The sequence below is a fragment of the Anolis carolinensis genome, unplaced genomic scaffold (genome assembly GCF_035594765.1).
Source record: "Anolis carolinensis isolate JA03-04 unplaced genomic scaffold, rAnoCar3.1.pri scaffold_13, whole genome shotgun sequence".
Lineage (NCBI taxonomy): Eukaryota > Metazoa > Chordata > Lepidosauria > Squamata > Dactyloidae > Anolis > Anolis carolinensis.
In genome coordinates this window covers 11,744,570-11,768,016 of record NW_026943824.1, presented here as the reverse complement: position 1 = coordinate 11,768,016, position 23,447 = coordinate 11,744,570, and the positions used below count along the sequence as shown (strand labels likewise).

Below are 23,447 nucleotides of genomic sequence, written 5' to 3'. Positions count from 1 at the left end.
CGGGGAGGCTGGGCTTGGCCAGGCGGAGAAGCCTGCCATTGGCTGCCGCGGGAGGGTCAGGGAGGAAAGGCGCCTCGGATCATGGTCTGGGCCGGCGGAGGGAGGCTCTGGGCCGCCGCTGGGCTCGCTGTGGGGCTGAGATCCGGTAAGGGAGGCGCAGGAGAGGCAGCAGGGGGACAGGGGAGCCTTTGTGGGGACTCTCTCGTGGCTTTGGTCTGTCGTCCACGCTGGAGGGCTCAGCGTGGGCCTGGGTTGCAAGGCTCCCTGCTTACATAAGACTGGCTCAGGCCAAAGGGCAACCTTGTCTGATATGCCTTCCTCCAGTGGACAGAGCGGGACCTGCAAAAGAGGGCATTGCAGTTGTGACATGAGGAAATGCCCTCTTCTGCACAACCATTAAAGACACAGGAGCTTGCAGTTTGCGCCCCCTGGTAGTTGGCACACTCCTTTACTAGAAGGTAAAGGTTTCTCCTGATGTTAAGTCCAGTGGTGACCGACTCTGGGGGTTGGTGCTCATCTCCATTTCTAAGCCGAAGAGCCGGCGTTGTCCATAGACACCTCCAGGTCATGTGGCCACTGGCATGACTGCATAGAGCGCTGTTACCTTCCCTATTGATCTACTCACATTAGCATGTTTTCAAACTGCTAGGTTAGCAGGAGCTAGGCCTAACAGCATTGCGTTATCCATAGACATCTCCAGGTCATGTGGCCACTGGCATGATTGCATGGAGCGCCGTTACCTTCCCACCAGAGCGGTACCTATTGATCTACTCACGTTTGCATGTTTTCAAACTGCTAGGTTGGCAGGAGCTAGGCCTAACAGCGTTGCGTTGTCCATAGACATCTCCAGGTCATGTGGCCAGCATGATTGCATGGAGCACCGTTACCTTCCCACCAGAGCAGTACCTATTGATCTACTCACATTTGCATGTTTTCGAACTGCTAGGTTGGCAGGAGCTAGGGCTAACAGCGGGCTCTCATTCCGCTCCCAGGATTTGAACCTGGGACCTTTCGGTCCGTAAGTTCAGCAGCTCAGCACTTTAACACACTGCACCACAGGGACTCCTTTACTAGTGGTGGGAATATTAGATAATAATAATAATAATAGACTCTGGCAGAAACCAGTGCAGGTGGTCCCAATGGTGATGGGCACACTGAGTGCCGTGCCAAAAGATCTCAGCCGGCATTTGGAAACAATAGGCATTGACAAAATTACAATCTGCCAACTGCAAAAGGTCACCCTACTGGGATCTGCACGCATCATCTGAAAATAAATCACACAGTCCAAGACACTTGGGAAGTGTTCGACTTGTGATTTTGTGATACGAAATCCAGTATATCTATCTTGTTTGCTGTGTCAGACTATGTCGTCGTGTCAATAGTAATAATAGGTAGGCCCTTTGGTCTGATTCAGTCTTATATAAGCAATGCTTAAAGCCAGGCATGGGCAAGCTTGGGCTCTCTGGGTGTTTTGGACTTCCTAACAGATAGGGAACTACAATTCCCAGGATTCCATAACATTGAGCTATGGCAGTTCAAGTGTTGTCAAACCACGTTCATTATACAATGTAGATGCACTCCTAGGCTCCTTCCACACAGCTGAAGAAAGTCCCACAGTATTGGCTTTGAACTAGGATATATGGCAGTGTGGACTCAGATAACCCATTTCAAAGCAGATCTTGTGGGATTTTCTGCCTTGATATTCTGTGTGGAAGGGCTGGGCTTGGCGCCATGTGAGCCTCTCCGAGTCCCCATTGGGGAGATAGAGATGGCAAACAAAAATAACGTTATTATTGTTGTTGTTATTATCACAACGACATTGTATGACACAGCAAACAAGATAGATATGCTGGATTTCATATCACAAAATCACTGGCTGGAATCACTGGGTTGCTGTGAGTTTTCTAGGTTGTATGGCCATGTTCCAGAAGCATTCTTTCACCTGCATCAATGGCAGGCATCCTCAGAGGTTGTGAGGTCTGTTGGAAACTAGGCAAGTGGGGTTTGTATATCTGTGGAATAATGTCCAGGGTGGGAGACATCAGAAGAGTTGCCAAGACGAAGCCATGAGAGGAAAGACAAAGATCTACCCAGAGAAAAAGTGTTCTTACCAGACATCAAGGGAACCACTGACCACATAGGGAAGCGGATGAAGAAACACAACCTACACACTATCTACAGACCCACTAAGAAAATCCAACAAATGCTACGTTCAGCAAAGGACAAGAGGGATCCTCTCTCCTCTGCAGGAGTCTAATGTATAGCTGTGGACAAGTCTGCATAGGGTCCACCAAACGCAGCATTGTCCAAACACGAATCAAGGACATGAAAGGCACTGCAGACTAACTCAACCAGAGAAGTCAGCCATAGCAGAGCACCCGGACACGGCATATTATTTGAGAACACAGAAATACTGGACCATGTCAGATGACACGTAAAATCCACAAGCATGTGGACAATTTCAACAGAAAGGAGAAAACGGTGAAAATGAACAAAATCTGGCTCTCAATATTAAAAACTCTAAAATCAGGATAGTAAATAAAGAACAACACACTGAAAACAGGGGAATTCCAGACAAGAAACAATCAGGGTCATCTAACACCTCCCTAAAAAGGATTCCCCCAAGCAGGAAGCAGCCAGGCTTTGAAGCTGCAAAGACATTCAATGCTAATCAAGGTGGCCAGTTGCAATATTCACACTTGCCTCAAACAGACAAGAGTTCTTTCTTCCACCCTTGAACATCATTCCACAGATATATAAACCTCACTTGCCTAGTTTCCAACAGACCTCACAACCTCTGAGGATGCCTGCCATAGATGCAGGTGAAACGTCAGGAGAGAATGCTTCTGGAACATGTCCATACAGCTCGGAAAACTCACAACAATTTACATTAATTCTGTAATGTAGACGCATCCTTGGAGTTTGGACCTTTCAGCAGAGATTAAGTGGGCATCTTTTATGGGTTTTGGGTGGCAAGATGTTGGACCAAATGGTTGGACTAGATGGTCTTCGTGGCCCCTTTCCAATTCTAATATTTTTTTATTCTCAGACTTCCTTTATTTTTTATGCTGAAACAGGCTTTGTTGTTGTTGACACACACACAAAAAAGCTGGTAGAACAAGAGAAGGGAGCCTTAGGCCAGGTGACTTTTGCGTCTACAAAACAGGTTGCTCCGCTTGGAGACTGGAAAGGAGGAAACCTCTTAGGAGCGACAGAAACCTCAGAGAAGTGTCAATTTGGCAGGTTTTGGGGGACTAAATTGAGAGCGATTTTCAAAGCCTGGCTTAACTTAAGGCTTCGGAGCGTGGCGTTGGTCCTGGGGCTGTCGACGCGAGTGCAACTTGTTGGATCGCTCTGACAAACTCCCTGATCTTTGCCTTCCTTTTTGCTCTCGTAGTTGCTGCCTTCTCTTGCCTGTCTCCTGAGTCTGTCTACACCTGCTCTGTAGCGGCTTAACTGCCACACAGGTGAGGAGAAGAGGTCCTTTGGGGAGAAGGGGGTTATGGAATAACTGGGGTGTGTCTATAGAAATAATATGGTTTGACCCCTTTTACTGTTAGGTCTCAATGCTACAGGACACTGAGAGTTGTAGTTTGACAGGATCTATTGGAAATAGCCATCTCCCAAGCCTTTCACTATTTATTTGTTAATGTATATATTTGCTAACCTGTATTCTATGTGTATATTTATTTGCCAGTTTGACTGTACCTCTTTGGTGTGGGAGGGGTTACAGACATGTGATTGTACTGAGCATGTTAAGACTCAGGACTCCATTTTGTATTCAGTCTGCTTTACACCTCAGTGGAGGTGGATTCCTGTTTGCATCAGACCTCAGTGGAAGTGGATGCATTTTGCTATTAGGACTTCAGTAGAGAAGTATGACTTATGGACTTCAGTGAATAAAACTATACCTAAAAACTATGGACTATTGATTAAGAATGATAACCTGTGTATTCAACACATAGAGAGAACTATATCCTATCTAAGTTTATCAAAGTTTTACTTCGCAATTTATACTGTGCACTTTGTTGATCTACTATTACAGCCTCACTGTTTTTAATTCTATGTTTTAATAAGTGTTTTTAATTTTCTGGTTACTACTGGTGCATGTTATTGTCTGTTGATATATTGTATATTGTAATTGTTTTTGTATCTGATATTTCTGTTAGCCGCCCTGAATCCCCTTCAGGGGAGATGGAGGCAGGATACAAATAAACTTATTATTATTATTATTATTATTATTATTATTATTATTATTATTATTATTATTTTATTGTATGACACAGCAAACAAGATAGGTATGCTGGATTTCATATCACAAAATCACAAGCCAAACACTTCCCAAGTGTCTAGGACTGTGTGATGTATTTTCGGATGATGCGTGCAGATCCCAGTAGGGTGGTCTTTTGCAGTTGGCAGATCGTAATTTTGTCAATGTCTATTGTTTCCAAATGCCGGCTGAGAACTTTTGGCACGGCACCCAATGTGCCGATCACCACCAGGACCACCTGCACTATTATTATTATTATCCTATCTATAACTGAACTTAAATAAGAAATGTGCCTGTATGGTGAATTAATACAAGATGTTTGTGAGTAAATGAAATATGGTATTTTTCAAAGAACATTTTGTTTTTTAATCTCTGAGTGCATTTTTTAAACTCAGAGTTTTCAAGGGAGTGTATGTATTTTGGACAAGTGCAATTTCTACTTCAAAGAAACACCCATCCTCTGCTAACCAAATATATTTTTGTAGTCTTTGGCAGTTCAAAGACATGGTTCTTCAGTTTAACAGCCAAGCTACCTGTGTGCCCTTACATGAATGCTTATGAATATCAGGTGTTCTAAAGGTTGACTTCAAACAAGGTCATGCTTTTCTTGACTAGTGGTTTTCAAAAGGTGTTTATGGAGATTCACATTTGCCAAACGGATATGACATTTTCCCTTTTCAATACAATCATGATTGGCATTTATTTCCAAAGAGATATGTGTCAAGGTACTGTGTCGGTGCAGTTATTTTCAATAGATCCTATTCTGCCAAAGTGTGCAGGTGCCTCACCAGACTACAAATCCCACAATTCCACAGCATTGAGGCCAGCAGTTATAATTGGGTTAAACTGCATTCATTTGAGATTTGACTCCTAAAAATTCTTCCTCCTCCACTTTGCTTCTTAGTCTGGACCTACACTGCCATATAATGCAGCTTGAATTACATTAAATAATAATAATAATAATAATTAATAATAATGTATTACATACCCACCTCTCCCTGCAGCTCGAGGTAGGATACATCATTAAAACAAGAAATAAAACACTATTATATGGTCAATGTAGACTCATATAATACAGTGTGAACTGCATTATATGGGTCTACACTGACCATATAATACAGCTCAATCAGCATTACATGGCAGTGTAGATCCAGCTGTAGTTCTTTTGACTGTTCAACTGTCATCCAGTCCTAGAATTCTCTCTAGAAGGATCAATCAGATCATAGACTTAGAATTCTCTTTTCATCTCCACCATCTTCTCCTCCATCTTCTCCCAGAAAGATCCAACCGACCATTGACCCAGAGCGTTGTGGACCCTTCCCCACTGACCCTAACTTCTCTTGTCTAAAACGTCTCTGGTTTTGCTTCTCTCCTGAAGGTTTCCCCTTTTTGCGGGCGCACTTTCTCCATACGGAGTTTGAGAGAAGGTCTTCCAAGCTGGTCGCTCAGGCCAACATGAAAGTGGAGCTCCTTCCCGCCTTGACGGACAACTACATGTACCTCCTCATCGACGAGGAGACCAAGGAGGCTGCCATCGTCGACCCGGTGCAACCCCAGAAGGTACCGTGAAATGAATCCAAATACAAAGCATTTACAATAAACTCTCGGGTAACATACAGGCTTTGGTCAATGCCAGATAAATGTCATTTCCAGTTGCTTGAGAGTTATTATTAAAAACAGGCTTAACAGGCTTAACTAATAATACACACCATACTATCAATACCATACCATAACCTCTGTATTGATTTGATAATAATAATGGGGCCGGGCTGTGACGCAGCTGGTTAGTAGCCAACTGCAATAAATCACTACTGACTGAGAGGTCATGGGATCGAAGCCCAGGTCAGATTGAACTCCCGACTGTTAATAGCCTAGCTTGCTGCCCACCTAAGCAGCTCAAAAAACAGTTGCGTTTGTTAAGTAGAAAATTCTAGGCACCACTTTATGCGGGGAGGCTAATTTAACTAATTTAAGACACCATAGGAGTCCCGGTGGCGAAGTGTGTTAAAGCACTGAGCTAGAGACCGAAAGGTCCCAGGTTCAAACCCCCAGGAGCGGCGGGAGCAGCCACTGTTAGCTCCAGCTCCTCCCAACCTAGCAGTTCGAAAACATGCCAATGTGAGTAGATCAATAGGTACCACTCCGACGGGAAGGTAACAGCGCTCCATGCAGTCATGCCAGTGGCCACATGACCTTGGAGGTGTCTACGGACAACGCCGGCTCTTCGGCTTAGAAATGGAGATGAACACCAACCCCCAGAGTCAGACATGACTGGACTTAACGTCAGGGGAAACCTTTACCTTTACCTTAAGACACCATAAAACTGCCAGCAGCATGTGGAAAGGAATGAGGAAGTACTGCCGTCAAGGACTCAGTGTCACAAGTGGACGATGAAGCGGCAGCTCCCCCTGTGGCCAGGAATTGAAGCCGGAAGCTGGAAAATGTTAAATCGCCTCTGTGTATGTACAGTATATGTTGTATGTCTAATGGTGTATGTCTAATGGCATTGAATGTTTGCCATGTACAGTAGAGTCTCACTTATCCAAGCCTCGCTTCTCCAAGCCTCTGGATTATCCAACGCATTTTTGTAGTCAGTGTTTTCAATACATCGTGATATTTTGGTGCTAAATTCGTAAATACAGTAATTACAACATAACATTACTGTGTATTGAACTACTTTTTCTGTCAAATTTGTTGTATAACATTATGTTTTGGTGCTTAATTTGTAAAATCATAACCTAATTTGATGTTTAATAGGCTTTTCCTTAATCCCTCCTTATTATCCAAGATATTAGCTTATCCAAGGTTCTGCCGGCCCGTTTAGCTTGGATAAGTGAGACTCTACTGTATGTGTGCAATGTAATCTGCCCCGAATCTCCTTTGGGATGAGAAGGGCAGAATATAAATACTGTATATAAATAATATAGATATACAGTGATTAAAAGCAGATTCAGACAAACGTACCGCTAACTTACTGTGATACTAATGGCTTAAACCTTTATTTTCAGGCAGGCTTTTAAAGAAAGACATTTTAAAGTGAGATTCAGGGGATGCTGAGTAGTGTTTACATCTTTTATTAGGTTTTTAATGATTTTAATGGCTTTCAGATTATTTTTCATACTCCTGTGTTTTTGTCTTATTGCAGTGTCTCTGTCTCTATGTACATTGCACATTGTTTTGTTTCTTTCTGAGTCTTTAAGAGAGACAAAGCGGATACAGAGAGACATAACTTGAAATAGATTCCTCGTCTCGCTCTTTCCATAGGTTCTGGACGCCGTCCGAAAGCATGGGGTGAAACTGACCACCGTCCTCACGACGCATCACCACTGGTAACCCTTTTAGCGATCAGATTTGAATAAATAATAAAAAGATAGATGCTTGGAGTATGTGCCCGATCCCATTCTCTGTGTTGTGGTGCCAAGAATAGGTTGCCCCAATCACTTTTGCTTCAAGACAAGAAACTCTCAGGTTGTGTTTTGGGGTAGTTTGACTCACCTGAATGTTTCGGCCCACTTTCACCCACTTGGCATAGTTTCCTGGCCAAGCTGGGAAATGTAGTTCTCCAAAATGAAAGGGGGGAAATAAATACCGTATATACTCGAAGATAAGCTGAGTTTTTCAGCCCTTATTTATGAGCTGAAAAAGCCTCTCCCAGCTTATAATTGGGTCAAGGTCAAGGTCGGCAACTGAACCTGCAGGCTATTGCTTGCAATATGTGATCTATTTCTTTCTTCTCCTCCCTTATCAGTGTGTTTTCTTTTGCAAAACCTCCCTCGCTCTTAATCAAGGGAATGTTTTGAAAAGAGAAACACTTGCAGGTCAGGAAGAAGAAAAATATATATTCATTAATCTTATGAAAGCATTTCCCCCAGAAATATTAGTTAAACTCTCCTGCAGATATACAGTAGAGTCTCACTTATCCAACATAAATGGGCCGGCAGAATGTTGGATAAGCGAATATATTGGATAATGAGGAATTAAGGAAAAGCCTATTAAACATCAAGTTGATTATGATTTTACAAATGAAGCACCAAAACATCATGTTAACACAAATTTGACAGAAAAAGTAGTTCAATACACAGTAATGCTATGTAGTAATTACTGTATTTACAAATTTAGCACCACAATATCACGATGTATTGAAAACATTGACTACAAAAATGCATTTGATAATCCAGAACGTTGGATAAGTGAATGTTGGATAAGTGAGACTCTACTGTATAGGCATTAACCCCTTGCAAGCATTTGCCATCTCTATGTATCTTTATATGTGTATCTATCTATATACATTAATTTTATATATGAATTTCCCCTCATATGTTTGCAGGTCTTTGCAAATCCTTTATACATATAGATCCATGTACCTGTGTATCTGTAGCCATACATATACATTATTTTTATATATGAATTTACTCTCATATGTTTGTAAGTCTCTGCAAATATCTATATAAATAGAGATATCTGGATAGATATGAATATATTATTACCTACCTATATATAGGGCTTGGAAATATTACAGGGGGAAAATGAACACACAAATATATATAGGCATACAGTAGAATCTCACTTATCCAAGCTAAACGGGCCGGCAGAATGTTGGATAAGTGAATATGTTGGATAATAAGGAGAGATTAAGGAAAAGCCTATTAAACATCAAATTAGGTTATGATTTTACAAATTAAGCACTAAAACATAATGTTATACAACAAATTTGACCAAAAAAATAGTTCAATACGCAGTAATGCTATGTGGTAATTACTGTATTTACAAATTTAGCACCAAAATATCATGGTATATTGAAAACATTGACTGCAAAAATGGCTTGGATAATCCAGAAACTTGGATAAGCGAGGCTTGGATAAGTGAGACTCTACTGTGTGTGTGTGTGTGTGTGTGTGTGTGTGTGTGTATATATATATATAGCTTGCAAATATTGTAGAGGAAATACATGTGCGCGCACACACACACAGAGGGGATTTGCAAGCGTTTCAGGGGGAAATGCATATGTGAAATTAGTATATAGAATTATAGATCTATATCTAGCTCTGCATTGTTTCTATAAGCATTGAATGTTTGCCTGTTACTATGTTGGAAGCCGGCCTGAGTCATGGGGAGATAGGATGAGATCCAAATGAAGTTTTTATTATTGTTATTATTTTATTGTATGACACAGCAAACAAGATAGATATGCTGGATTTCGTATCACAAAATCACAAGTCGAACACTTCCCAAGTGTCTAGGACTGTGTGATGTATTTTCGGATGATGCGTGCAGATCCCAGAAGGGTGGCCTTTTGATTATTATTGTTATTGTTGTTGTTGTTGTTGTTGTTATTATTATTATTATTAGCTTATTGTTACTATCGTATTGTTTTTGTTGCCCCTAATTTTATAGAGCTGGTTTATTGTTTTTCATTGAAATACGGTAAATATTCAAAAACATTTAACCTACTGATGCCTTGATTAATGAAATTTAATCGGTATCTATTTTTATTTTGAAATTTACTCGTAGCTGCTGCATTTCCCACCCTTGGCTTATACTCGGGTCAATAAGTTATCCCAGTTCTTTTGTGGTAAAATTAGGTGCCTCGGCTTATATTCGGGTCAGCTTATACTTGAGTATATACGGTATGCCAACACATCCTCTCAAGCTGTAGTTTCCAGTTTCTTTGCAAGACTCTGGGTGCATCCGCATTGTTGAGTGAACGGAGATGCCGTTCGTTGATAAGTTTCTTCCAAAGCAAAGCCCGGTTCGCTCAAGAAGGGCATTGTCGGGGAATGCTCTTGTGTGTCTGCGCAGCCCCCCAAGTCTGACGTTTTGACCTTCCAGGGACCACGCTGGTGGCAATGAGAAACTGGTAAAGATGGAGCCTGGGTTGCGAGTGTACGGGGGAGATAGCAGGGTTGGAGCCCTCACCCAGAAAGTCTCTCATCTTATGTCATTTCAGGTAAAGAACACACCAACAAAAGGGGATGGGAGGAGAACTCGTTGGGCCAAACGCTCTCCAAACCTGGGATCTCTCCGCTTGTGGAGAAGGGGTCCTTTTGCTGGGGGACGATAGGGTTTGCTTTGTGCCTCATGAGCATTAGAGTGGGCTGGAGCACTGCAGAAAGTAGCTCTTGAAAATGACTTTTAGGCCGCACGGATAGAGCCGTCATAGGGAGAAGAGACTAGGACAAGTTTGGAAAGGAGGAAGAGCAAGGCGTTCATGGCCGGAATCACTGAGTTTTCTGGGCTGTATTTATTATTTTATTTATTTATTTACATCACTTTTACCCCGCCCTTCTCACCCAGAGGGACTCAGGGCTGCTTACAACAGTCAGCAATTATATTGCCCAAAATGCATTTAATAAAACAATAACAGAATCCATAAACAATAAAACAGTACTGCATTAATTAAAACTCTAATTAAAATCTGTTAAACCATGAATTATCACATTTAAAATGCATATATAATTAAGTTCGTCCACTAACACCTTCGCGTGCGCCATGTATGGCCATGTTCCAGAAGCATTCTCTCCTGATGTTTCTCCGACATGTATGGCAGGCATTCTCAGAGGTTGTGACGTCTGTTGGAAACTAGATAAATGGGGTTTATATATCTGTGGAATGATGTCCAGGGTGAGAATGTCAGGAGAGAATGCTTCTGGAACACATCCACAGAGCCCGGAAAACTCACAGCAACCCAAAGAGCAAGTCCCTTGAGTCTATCTATGCATTGATCCACTGGATGGTTAAGTGCAGCACTGAGTATTTCCATGATGTCCCATGGACAGCCTTACCCATTGAAATCCCATGGACACATCGAATGGTTGAATACCTCCATGAAACACATGGACACCCTACCCATTGAAATCCCACGGAAAACACTTCCCATTGACCCATCGAATGATTGAATACCTCCATGAAACACATGGACACCCTACCCATTGAAATCGCATGGAAAACCCTTCCCATTGACCCATTGGATGGCTGAATACCCCCATGAAACACATGGACACCCTACCCATTGAAATCCCATAGAAAACCCTTCCGATTGACCCATCAGATGGTTGAATACCTCCATGAAACACATGGACACCCTACCCATTGAAATCCCATGGAAAACCCTTCCCATTGACTCATTGAATGGTTGAATACCTCCATGAAACACATCGACACCCTACCCATTGAAATCCCATGGAAAACCTTTCCCATTGACCCATCGAATGATTGAATACCTCCATGAAACACATGGACACCCTACACATTGATATCCCATGGAAAACCCTTCCCATTGACCCATCAAATGATTGAATACCTCCATGAAACACATAGACACCCTACCCATTGAAATCCCATGGAAAACCCTTCCCATTGACCCATCAAATGATTGAATACCTCCATGAAACACATAGACACCCTACCCATTGAAATCCCATGGAAAACCCTTCCCATTGACTCATTGAATGGTTGAATACCTCCATGAAACACATCGACACCCTACCCATTGAAATCCCATGGAAAACCTTTCCCATTGACCCATCGAATGATTGAATACCTCCATGAAACACATGGACACCCTACACATTGATATCCCATGGAAAACCCTTCCCATTGACTCATTGAATGGTTGAATACCTCCATGAAACACATGGACACCCTACCCATTGAAATCCCACGGAAAACCCTTCCCATTGACCCATCGAATGGTTGAATACCTCCATGAAACACATGGACAGCCCTACATTGGACGATCAAGGGCCTAGGAGTGAATCTATCCAGGTCAAAGACTGAGGTGGTTGACTAAACCATAGGGAGAAGCCACCTGTCAGCTTCACTGCTAAAGGACAGAATAGAACAGAGTTGTGAGTTTCCAGGGTGTTGTTTTTTCTCATTGCGTTTCTGTCTCCTTGAGTATTCACTACAAGCTGGGACTTGCTGTGTGTTCAAGAGCCCAGTCCTTCTTTCTCGTTAGAAGCTCCTTATCAATTATCCTGAATGTGTCCTCTCTCTCCTTCTTAGGTGGGCTCCTTGAACGTGAAATGCCTCGCCACCCCTTGCCACACTTCGGGGCACATCTGCTATTTTGTGACCAAGCCCAATAGCTCTGATCCTCCGGCCGTCTTCACGGGTGAGATTCGGGATGGAAAACTTAAAAAGCCCATTAAGTTGGAAATGACTTGGAGATGTAGTGGTTTACAAAAGGGAAATACTAACATGGTTTTTCTTTTCTGCCTCTGTCTCTCCGTTTAGGGGACACGCTCTTTGTGGCCGGCTGTGGGAAGTTCTTTGAAGGCACTCCGGAGGAAATGTACAAAGCTCTGATTGAGATCTTGGGCCGCCTTCCTCCTGAAACGGTAACCTTTATCCAGACAAAATTGGACCCGTTGGCCCAAAGTCCAAGTCGTAGTTCCCCATATATTTGGAATGTCCCTATCCAGGAACCTTTTGCTGTCTCCAAATTTACCATCATTATTTTGAGAGAGACTAAGAAGAAAAAGGCAGATATTTGAGCTTGCTGTGGAAGGTGAAACACGGAACATGAAGACCAACCTTCCTGATTTCTTATCTCTTAGATCCTCAAAATTATACATGGAGTTGTACTCCTTAATGCTACTACTACTACTACTACTACTACTACTACTACTACTAATAATAATAATAATAATATCCTAGAATAATATTCTAGAGTAATAATAAGAATCCTAGAGTTGGAAGAGACCCCTCAAAAGCCATCCATACTCTCCTTAATACAACAACAACAACAACTACTACTACTACTACTACTAATATCCTAGAATAATCATAATAATATCCTAGAGTAATAATAATAATAATAATAATAATAATAATAATAATAATAATAATGATAATAGATTCCTAGAGTTGGAAGGGGCACCCAAAGGCCATCTGGTTCAACCCCCTTCTGCCAGGCAGGAAGACACCATCCAAGCCCTCCCAACAGATGCCCATCCAGTCTCCATTTAAAGACCTCCAGAAAAGGAGACACCAACACAATCCAAGGCAATAGCGTCTTTCACTGTTGAGCAGTTTTCTCAGGAAGTGCTTCTTAATGTTTAAGTGGATTCTCTTTTCCTGGAGTTTGAGCCCATTGTTTTCCTCTTTCCCAGAAAGTCTACTGCGGCCACGAATACACCATCAACAACTTGAAGTTCGCTCGGCACGTGGAGCCCAACAACAGCGCCATCCAACACAAACTCTCCTGGGCGAAGGCAAGGAGGGGTGCTTTTTTTTGTGAGACAAGTGGGGTTGTCCCATATCTCCCCCTTTCCTCCATATTTCTTCGTATCTTCCATATGAGACCTCCTTTTAAGATGGGGATTCTGGGAGCTATAATCCGAAAAAAGGTTAGGGTTTGCAAATTCTGATCTTGTGCAACTGCTTCCTGATGTTAGTGGATGGAAATGGCTCCTCTTACGTTGGCACACTCAGGGCTAGCCAAAATATTAGCCTACCTGAAGAGCATCTATTATGATGATTACAGTTGTTGTTGCTGTTGTTGTTATTAGTTGAGTATCCCTTATCTTGTGGATTTTGTTGCAATCCAAACTGTTGCAAGCATTAAAACAGAACATAGTTTGAGCATCTTATCTGAAAAGCTTGGGAGCAAAAGTGTTCGGGATTTTGGATTTGTTTTTCTCCATTGGATTTTAGACTGTTTTACATATCTGAGTCCGAACACAACATTCATCCCTGTTGTGCTGAATACACCAGAATACATTTTTCATGCATCATGTGGAGGTAATGTTTGACACTATTTTTAATCATTTTTTGCACGAAGCCAAGGTTGTATATATGTTTGCGATGAACCCCATGAGACGGCTAGAGAGGAGCCAACAGAAGAATCAAACGTAGGATATAAGAAGTGTCATGGGGAAAATGTCCAAACCTCGTTTGTAACATAAAGCTTATATGAAGTTTTTTTTATCTTTAATGTATATTATATAATCTATATATTATAGGGAGAGGTCAACCCCCCTGTTTAAGCAGCTCCACTGGCTGCCGATTATATTCCGGGCCCAATTTAAGGTGCAGGTTATTACCTATAAAGCTCTAAACGGTTCAGGACCTGCCTATCTTCGTGACCGCGTCGTCCCCTATGAACCCACCTGGTCGCTGAGATCTTCTGGGGAGGCCCTCCTCTCGCTTCCGCCCTCCTCACAACTGCGTTTGGTGGGGACGAGAGAGAGGGCCTTCTCGGCCGTGGCTCCCCGACTCTGGAACTCCCTCCCCAGGGAGATTAGGTTGGCTTCCTCTCTACCTTCCTTCAGGAAACAACTGAAGACTTGGATGTTTCAGCAGGCCTTCGGAGATACAGTCATTAATTAATCAGCCCCAGAGGGTTTTTAATAATCTATCCTGTATTTATTACGGTCTTGCCTTTTATGTGTTTTTAATGTAATTTTTTATCCTGTATTGTTGTTTTAATTGATATATTGCATTACTGTTTTATCTGTGTTATATTGTGATTGTATTATGTTGTTTATATTTTGTCCTTGTGTTGTTTGGGCCTCTGCCCCATGTAAGCCGCCCCGAGTCCCCATGGGGAGATGGTGGCGGGGTATAAATAAAGTATTATTATTATTATTATTATTATTATTATTATTATTATTATTATTATATTGTATGAAAGTCTTAATGGGTGTTAAACTAATGAGAAATTGCTCAATGTTACTGGGTGCTGGCAACAGCAAATCTATTATGTTGTCTTTTTAAAATATAGTTTACAAAAGCTTCAGGAGATTCTCCCACAAACGCGTGAAAGAACCCTCAGAAGCAACCTGAAGAAGGGATTTTGATCCAGAAACGAGGATTGCAAAATACCCGGGAATCCTTGTTGTTCTACACTCCTTTATGTTTTACATTCCTCTATACGCATCTCCGAGACATTAACTTTCATGGGACAATGCTGAATTTATCTAAAGTGTGAACCACAATTTACAGAAGAAATTATCAGTTGTTTATTTCATTGACCATGCATTCCTAAGACTTTTATCTGCGTGGGACAATGCTGAAATTCAAAGTGTTGAACTCAGTCACTAAATATACTTACCTGTTACTGAAAAAACATACAAGCATGAAAATAATGTTTGATGTAATGTTTTAAACAGTCTTCATTTGTGCATTACTCATGTGCCTGTAACGATTATAATTAGTTTGTTACCTATGTTCTATTCTGTATATTAGTTAGTAATAGGACAACTGTATCTACACGTATGCATAGATTTCTGTGTAGTTTTGTGTTTGTGAGTCTTCTAAAGGGTTCATTTAACCTCCGGTTTGCCAGTAAGGCAACATTAAAAGTTTGGAAAGCTCTGGGATAAGGGATGCTCAACCTGTAGCGTTATTTTCGCCATGGCTCCCAGGGCAACGTGGGTTTCATTTGCCGACCTCCTTTTCCATCACTTCCACATAAACTAGCAATAGCCCCCTTTTATTTTGATTTCTTCTAGTGGGGGTTGTAGATAGCCACATTAACCCAAAATCATGACTTTTTCTGCTATCCAAGCACCTTAGACAATTTGATTTTTCTCCGCAGGCGAAATACGACAGTGGCGAACCAACCATCCCATCGACTATTGGAGAAGAGTTTGCCTACAATCCCTTTATGAGAGTCAGGTGAGTTGGGACACCAGAACTGGGCATTAAGGGTTTGTATCTCCAGCGGCTCCAAACAAACTCCTCTCCCCTTTTTCCAAACCAAACAGGGAGGCCTCGGTCCAGCAACACGCCAAGGAAGCCGACCCCGTCCGGACGATGGGAGCCATCCGCAGGGAGAAAGACGGCTTCAAAGTGCCCAAGGATTGAAGCCGGACCTGGTTTATCCCCCCTTCTGTTCCCTCCTTCCTCTGCTGTTTCTGGTTCAGTAATTCCCACCATTTCGTCTCCATGCCAGCTATTGAAAATGATATAATTTTCCTTGGAATTTGTCCGGTGTGTGGTCATATATTGTTATATTTTGGGGGCACAGCTGCACCGTTTTGGCATGAATCTTTGTCTTCCAAGTTTGTCCCGCAACACAAGGATAACCACTTTGTTTCTGGTTTTAACTGTCTAAGGCTGGATCTACGATGTCATATAATGCAGTTTGGATTATATGGGTGAGTATAGACCAGGTTTGGGCAAACTGCGGTTCTCTGGGTGTTTTGAACTCCAACTCCCATAACTCCTGGCCTCAGGCCCCTTCCTTTTCCCCCTCAGCCGCTTAAGTGACATGCATCCAACCTCCACTGAGGTGTAAAGCAGACTGACTACAAAATGGAGTTCTGAGTCTGAACATGCTCAGTACAATCACATGTCTATAACCTCTCCCATTAATATGCCTGATATTAATAATGTAGTGTACCTTGCATTGAACTACATTATATGGGTCTTTCCTGCATTATATGGCTTCCAAACTGCATTATATGGCATCGTCGATCCAGCTTTGGCTGCTTTTGACAGAAACCTAGGATTTGTCGTTTCGGGGAACTACAAATCCCAGAATCCCATGACAATTAATTTGGATCGAAGCACTATAATTGTACAAAACTGGGGAAAAACTCATAGGAAAAAGATCTATTAGCTTTGAAATAATTTTTTTGATTTGCAGCTTTGGGACGCTCAGTTGTGCCGAATCGTCTCCTTTTTCTTTATAGTTTCCCCTATTCAAGGGCTTTGGAAAATATCCCTTTAGAGAAAGCCATTGGGCATGAATTGTGTGAGAAAGCAGGCGTCTAAGATTGTTGCTGGGTCCATTGGCCTCCTTACTTCGACCAGTTTCACCTTAAAAACCTTCTTTGAAATAGCCCAAATTTCACTTGCATTGGATGCTGTCAGAACTAGAAATCCCAGCCTTTCCTGCTCTGAATAGAGTAAAGCCACCATTGTCGACAATGTGTTTGGGCATGGAGAGAGGGAAGTTTATTTCAAACTTTTCCAACTTAAAGGACCCAGTTCTGAAAGGAAAATTTAGTTTTTGAAGAACGACTGGCATTTGGAACAAAGAGTGTTTGGGTTGCTGTGAGTTCTCCAGGCTGTATAGGCATGTTCCAGAAGCATTTTCTCCTGACGTTTTGCCCACATCTATAGCAGGCATCCTCAGAGATTGTGAAGTTTGTTGGAAACTAGGCAAGTGGGGTTTATATACCCGTGGAATAATGTCCAGGGTGGGAGAAAGAACTCTTGTCTGTGTGAGGCAAGTGTGAATGTTACCATTGGCCACTTTGAATAGCATTTAATAGCTTTGCAGCTTCAAAGCTAGGCTGCTCCCTGCCTAATACCTCCCAAAAAAGGATTCATCCAAGCAGGAAGCAGCCAGGCTTTGAAGCTGTAAGACCATTTAATGCTAATCAAGGTGGCCATTGGCAACATTCACACTTGCCTCCAACAGACAAGAGTTCTTTTCCCCACCCTGGACCTTCCACAGATAAATAAACCCCACTTGCCTAGTTTCCAACAGACTTCACAACCTCCGAGGATGCCTGCCATGGATGTGGGTGAAACGCCAGGAGAGAATGCTTCTAGAACATGGCCATACAGCGCAGAAAACTCACAGCAAGCCAGTGATTCCAGCCATGAAAGCCTTCGACAACACAAAGTGTGTTTGTCTTCGTGGGGAAACGAAATTTCTTAATGTAATGGAGCAGGGATAATGAGGGCAGGCTCAGGATTACTACATTTCATCCCTTAAGTTTGGGAGAACTTATTTTTTTGGGGAGTCCCTAAAAAGTCACTTAGATATGGGGGAAAAACCCCAGCCACTTGCCCAGCTTGTGCGCCTTCCCCTCTTGATCCCGCTAATGTGTGTCTGTACATATAAATATAGATAATATATATAAATATATATTCCTATAAAAGGGGCGAGCTTCCAGGATTTTCAATGCACCATGTCTTCCTTGGAGATTGGAGAATGGGAAATGTTGATATAGAGAATCCTTACTAAGGATTGACTTGGAAAAGCACCATGGCTTCAGCCTAAGTGGTCAGGAACAGCATGGCAATCACTTCTCTTTGAATGAGTTTTGCCTTCTCTAATCCGGACACGTCTACACTGTGGAATTGATCCAGTTTGATCCCGCTTCAACTGCCAGGGCTCAATGCTGTGGAATCCTGGGATTTGTTGTTTTTGGGGAGGCACTGGTTCTCTTTGGGGCAATGAACGTCCTTGCAAAACAGGAACTCCCAAGATTCCGTGGCGTTGAGCCATGTCGCTTAAAGCGGTATCAAACTGCATCGATTCTACAGTTTAGATGCACCCGTTGGCTGTCTTCCCATCCACCTCGCCATCTGGAATCCCCTAATTTGGGGCCCGTCCTTCAAACAGGTGCCTGTGCCCTGTTAATAAAGATCAATTGCACTACTACATTGTGTGTGTGTTTGTGTATTTCTCTGTTATTTCCTGGAATCTAAGCTTTCCCACTGAGTGTGCATGTTGTCGAGCCACGGCACAACCCGCAAAAGATGAATAGTTCATCAGCAGGGCCGGCCCTAGGTAATTTTTAAATGTAAGCAGACAGTATTTTGGTGTCTCCCCCAAAACCAATCACTGAAAAATAAAAGGTAGAAAGTAGAGGTGAATAGAATAGATAAAAGCATTACCTTACAAACCAGAAGTTTATTTACATCATTATGTATCCCAACCCCTGCATCCTGGTTCAGCGCTGATGCATATAACTACGTTATATGAGTCTATGCTGCAGTTTCAAATCGCATTATATGGCAACATAGATGGGGCCCCAGTCTTTCTAGCAGGTTCAGGCCTTCTCCTTTAACATCTTGTAAATAAGAGCCGATATCCCAGGTGGCTTTGGCTTTGGCTTTGCACTTTCCCAGCTGTGAGGGCGTTGCTTGAGCTCAGGTGGTTTATAAGTCAACTGCTTGACTTGGCAGGAAGAGGAACAAGGAAGTGAGAAAGAGCCTTATTCCATACACAATCACATGAAAAACAGCCAGAGAGGTGCTGCCAGGTAAAGAGTTCATTAACTTTTACATTGTTCCTTATTGCAAAGTAGCTGATCTTTGGGGTCTGTTGCCTCTAAGGAAGCCACTTCCTCATTCCTTCCTTTTTCTGTAGGAAAAAAGTAACCTCACCCTCTGCTCTGTCTTGTTTGCTGTAGCCTTGCTAAGAGTGTATTATTATAATACACTTTAAAACCTAAAAACATGCTGAAGTCTGTGTTAAGAAGGGTTTTGGGGTACTGAAAATGTGGGTGGCTCAAGATATTTTGCTGCCTGAAGGCAATGACACAATGGCAGATCCTCTCTCTGCATTTATTTATTTTATTTTTATTTATTACAATACTTCTATCCCTCCCTTTTCACCCATAGGGGACTCAGGGCTTTATTTCATAAATAAAGGTGAGCAACTGGTGGCGCAATGGGTTAAACTCTTGTGCCGGCAAGACTGCTGACTGAAAGATTGACGGTTCGAATCTGGGGAGCGGGGTGAGCTCCTGTCTGTCAGCTTCAACTTCCCTTATAAGGACATGAGATAAGCCTCCCATGGGATGGTAAAATATCCGGGCGCCCCCGTGGGCAATGTCCTTGCAAACAGCCAATTCTCTCACATCAGAAGCGACTTGCAGTTTCTCAAGTTGCTCCTGACACATAAAAATACATAAAGGTTGACCATAGTTGCACCTTTCAAAACTGTTTTGGGGTTTCATAATTCTGCAAGGCTCCAGACTAAGTTGACCCGATATTATCCTCGCCTTGCCCTGTATTTTCCTAAGCATAAGGTAAAGGTTTTCCCCTGACGTTAAGTCCAGTCATGTCTGACTCTGGGGGTTGGTGCTCATCTCCATTTCTCAGCCGAAGAGCTGGCGCTGTCCGTAGACACCTCCAAGGTCATGTGGCTGGCATGACTGCATGGAGCGTTGTTACCTTCCCGCCAGAGCGGTACCTATTGATCTACTCACATTGGCATGTTTTCGAACTGCTAGGTTGGCAGGAGCTGGAGCTAACGGCGGCCGCTCCCGCCGCTCCCGGGGCTTGAACCTGGGACCTTTCGGTCTGCAGCTCAGGGCTTTAACGCACTTTGCCACCGGGGCAAAGTGGCTTCCTAAGCATGCCAGATACATATTTATCTTGGGAACTGGAAAAAGGAACTCTTAGAGTTAATAGGTCCAATTGGAAGGAAATTGGGCCACTTTTGAGTCTGAAATCAGACCCAAAATGAGCATCTAGAAAATGGGTGGAGGCAAAATGAATGGGATGCATTTGGGTTACAAATGGTACCAGAAGGCAAACTCTTCACAGATAACAGAAATATTCATACCCAATAAGCTTTGTTAATGAAGAAAGGCAGATGCTGTATAACAAGAACAGACTCCTGTAGATAAACGGTTCATTTTAGAAAGGTTTGTTTCTGTTAAGTGTCCCAATCTCTAGTCTGGACTTTTGGATCCAAAGGTTTTGAACTGTATCAACCCAAGCACCTGCCTTTTTATATAATACCAAAATATTGGTTTTTAGTATGGTCTTAGGACACATTCTCTTGAAAGCAGAATATGCATTGCACTCACAGTGAGGAGCAATGGACAATTTAGAAAAACAAAAGAAAGTTTGCTGACAGAGGCTAGGATGGCTTTGCTTTTATGGTTACCGTATTGGCATTTCACTTTGATCCCATGCCACCTTATGGCATGCCTATACCTTGAATATTGTACTCATTGAGTACAATAAAAATGTAACCCAGGAAAGGTATTCGTCCATCGGTTTGTTGCATGAAGACTCCTTGATGGATCTGGACCAAACTTGGCACACAGACCCTTTATTACCCAACTTATGTATCACCTCTTTCCTCGATTTGCAGCTACAATTGTTTGGGAGAGCGCAAAGGGAGGGAAAATGAGCGAATCAGGCAAGGAGTTTGGTCAAGAGCTCACAGACCAGATCAATGACATTCTGAGCCGACTGCAGAGCAAGGAGCTGTTTCAGTCCACCTGGGACATTGTGGCCTTTGTCGTCTTCTTCACTTTCATTGGTGAGTCAGGATGGAAGGCAATTTGAGGGGTCCTGGCTTCTAGGATTTTCACGCAAACATGCTTTGCTTGCCATTTCAATAGATTTGCAGAGAGTCACGTTGTTTGGAGGCAGAAATAACCATCATAGTTTGAAAAGAAGAAACCAAAAGAATTAAACTGAGGAACAAAACCATTGGGGTCAGGCTGTGGTGCAGTTGGTCAGTAGCCAGCTGCAATTAATCACTACTGATTTAGAGGTCATGAGTTCGAAGCCGGTTGGATTGAGTGACTGACAATTAGTCAGCTGTTTAGCTGTTTACTTAAGCAACCCGAAAGACAGTTGCATCTGTCAAGTAGGAAATTTAGGGACCGCTTATGGGAAGGCTAATTTAACTAATTTACGTCACCATAAAAATGTCCAGCAGTGTGCGTGCCAGAAGATGAGGAAGTACTCCATCAAGGACTCAGCATCACAGTGGATGATGAAACAGCAGCTCCCCCTCTGTGGCCGGAATCAACAATACCCTCATAGCCAGAAGCTGGACATGTTAAATAGCCTGGGTCTCCGTGTGTCATATGTCTATGGCATTGAATGCTTGCCATGTATATGTACATTGTGATCCACCCTGAGTCCCTTTCGGGGTGAGAAGGGCGGAATATAAATAGTGTGAATAAATAAATAAATAGTATTGAAGCAGCCTTGCTGATACTAAGCAGATTCTGGATTTAGTCAGTGGCTCGATGGCCAAATACTAGATATGCGTAACATTGAAGAAATGTAATTACACTTCAAGGAAAAGGAAGAAAGCAGGTTGGCTGTGGCTAAGTGAAGGATCGGCAGCTGCTAGGTGAAGTGGCCCGCTGTGATGTCACTGGGAAAGAAAGAGGGTGAAGTAGCTTGTAAGACAAAATAGAAACTTCTTCTAGTAGGGCTTAATGCCCTCAAAAACTGATGCCCTTATTTGACTCTCTCCGCCAGGCGTGGTCCTCCTGATGGCTCTTCTGGTCCTTATCCGCTGTTTCTGCTGCTGCTGTGATTGCGACTCACCTAGATCATACAACAAGGTAAAAACCTTTTGAGATCCTGTAGCAAAAGCTTAGCATGCTGGAAGTAGCAAATTGTGCACAAACACAGGTCAATTGTGTAATATAGTCTTGCAAAGGAGGCGGATATGTTCTGCGCAGCTTTGTGCAGGAAGGTGCTATTGAAGCTCTTTCTTTTTGAGGTCAGGTAACTGTCACGAAATTCTGAAATGTTGAACGCACAACTTCAGGCAAATAGACACTATATATTAAGGTAGGATTCAATCAGAAGGAACCTCTGCATCTCTTGTTCATTTTTTCCAGGCGTTGCTAGACTCCAGGTAGTGTCTAGCCAGTGTCTAGTGCCAATGAGAATTGTAGTCCCTCAACATCTGATAAGCCATAGGTTCTGATAGGTTTGTGTCTGCCTAAAGCAGTTTAATAGTCACATACATTCCCTGAAGTTGTAAATAAATGTTTTTATGTATGCAGGTTCCCAGGGGAAAAGTCGGCATCGATAACAAGGGCATGGAGCCTTAGCCCTGCTGGAACAGGTCACTTCTGCACACAATCAAATGCCTTTGCTTTAATGGTTTTTCCCCCCTGTAAATTGTATCCCGCCAAAGAGGGAACATTGGTTCAAATTGTGATCCTTTCTAACCTTTACTTACAAACAGGGAAGCAGCACCGCACTCAGGTCTTCATCCATTAGCTGATCGTCAAATGCTTCTGAGATCTGATGTTGTAAAAACTGTGAAGCTCAACGTTTTTTGTTTCTTGCGACAGAAAGAGTTCAGTCTTGGTTTTCCCCTTCTGTAACCATGCCCCCCATTGAAAAGATATGGTTATGCCCTTATAAAATAGTGTATTTTATTTTAGGCTGCTATGACCAATTCTGATTTGCCTGGATCTCATCGTATTTGTGAATCTTTGTTTCTGAAGGTAATGATTTGAATAAAGTCAAAGATACAGCATCCATAAGTTGCCTTTAAATGTTCAATAGACACAATGGGGCAAGGAGGAAAGAATTAAGAGATACACTGGGTTGAAATGACAAGAAGGAAGATTCCACCTGAATATTAGGAAGAACTTGACGATAAGAACTGTTCAACAGTGGAACTCCCTACCTCAGTCCAGTGGAAGTTCCAATGCTTTGATTGTGTCTAGCTCTAGGATCCAATGGAAGTCTTTAAACAAGAGGCTGG

The 23,447-nt window shown here is 42.5% G+C and overlaps 2 protein-coding genes across 3 annotated transcripts; both read left to right on the top strand.

Annotated features, from left to right (window-relative positions):
• Position 1: 1 nt before the first annotated feature.
• LOC100565980 (hydroxyacylglutathione hydrolase, mitochondrial) lies at positions 2 to 18,617 on the top strand. Of its 2 annotated transcripts, XM_008116805.3 has the most exons (10): positions 2 to 145; positions 3,398 to 3,467; positions 5,649 to 5,830; positions 7,535 to 7,599; positions 10,100 to 10,217; positions 12,275 to 12,383; positions 12,506 to 12,609; positions 13,384 to 13,485; positions 15,813 to 15,892; positions 15,982 to 18,617. In XM_008116805.3, exons 3-10 carry the CDS (start codon positions 5,726 to 5,728, stop codon positions 16,079 to 16,081), a joined length of 783 nt encoding a protein of 260 aa, XP_008115012.1. In that variant the 5' UTR covers positions 2 to 145; positions 3,398 to 3,467; positions 5,649 to 5,725; the 3' UTR covers positions 16,082 to 18,617. The 2 variants fall into 2 exon arrangements, with proteins under 2 accessions (XP_008115012.1, XP_003224801.3); XM_003224753.4 differs by lacking the exon at positions 3,398 to 3,467.
• Positions 18,618 to 18,757: 140 nt separating this feature from the next.
• On the top strand, positions 18,758 to 23,216 carry smim22 (small integral membrane protein 22). Its single transcript, XM_003224740.4, has 4 exons — positions 18,758 to 19,221; positions 21,069 to 21,239; positions 22,199 to 22,284; positions 22,735 to 23,216. The coding sequence occupies exons 2-4, from the start codon at positions 21,104 to 21,106 to the stop codon at positions 22,780 to 22,782; spliced, it is 270 nt and encodes an 89-aa protein (XP_003224788.1). The 5' UTR covers positions 18,758 to 19,221; positions 21,069 to 21,103; the 3' UTR covers positions 22,783 to 23,216.
• Positions 23,217 to 23,447: the final 231 nt, after the last annotated feature.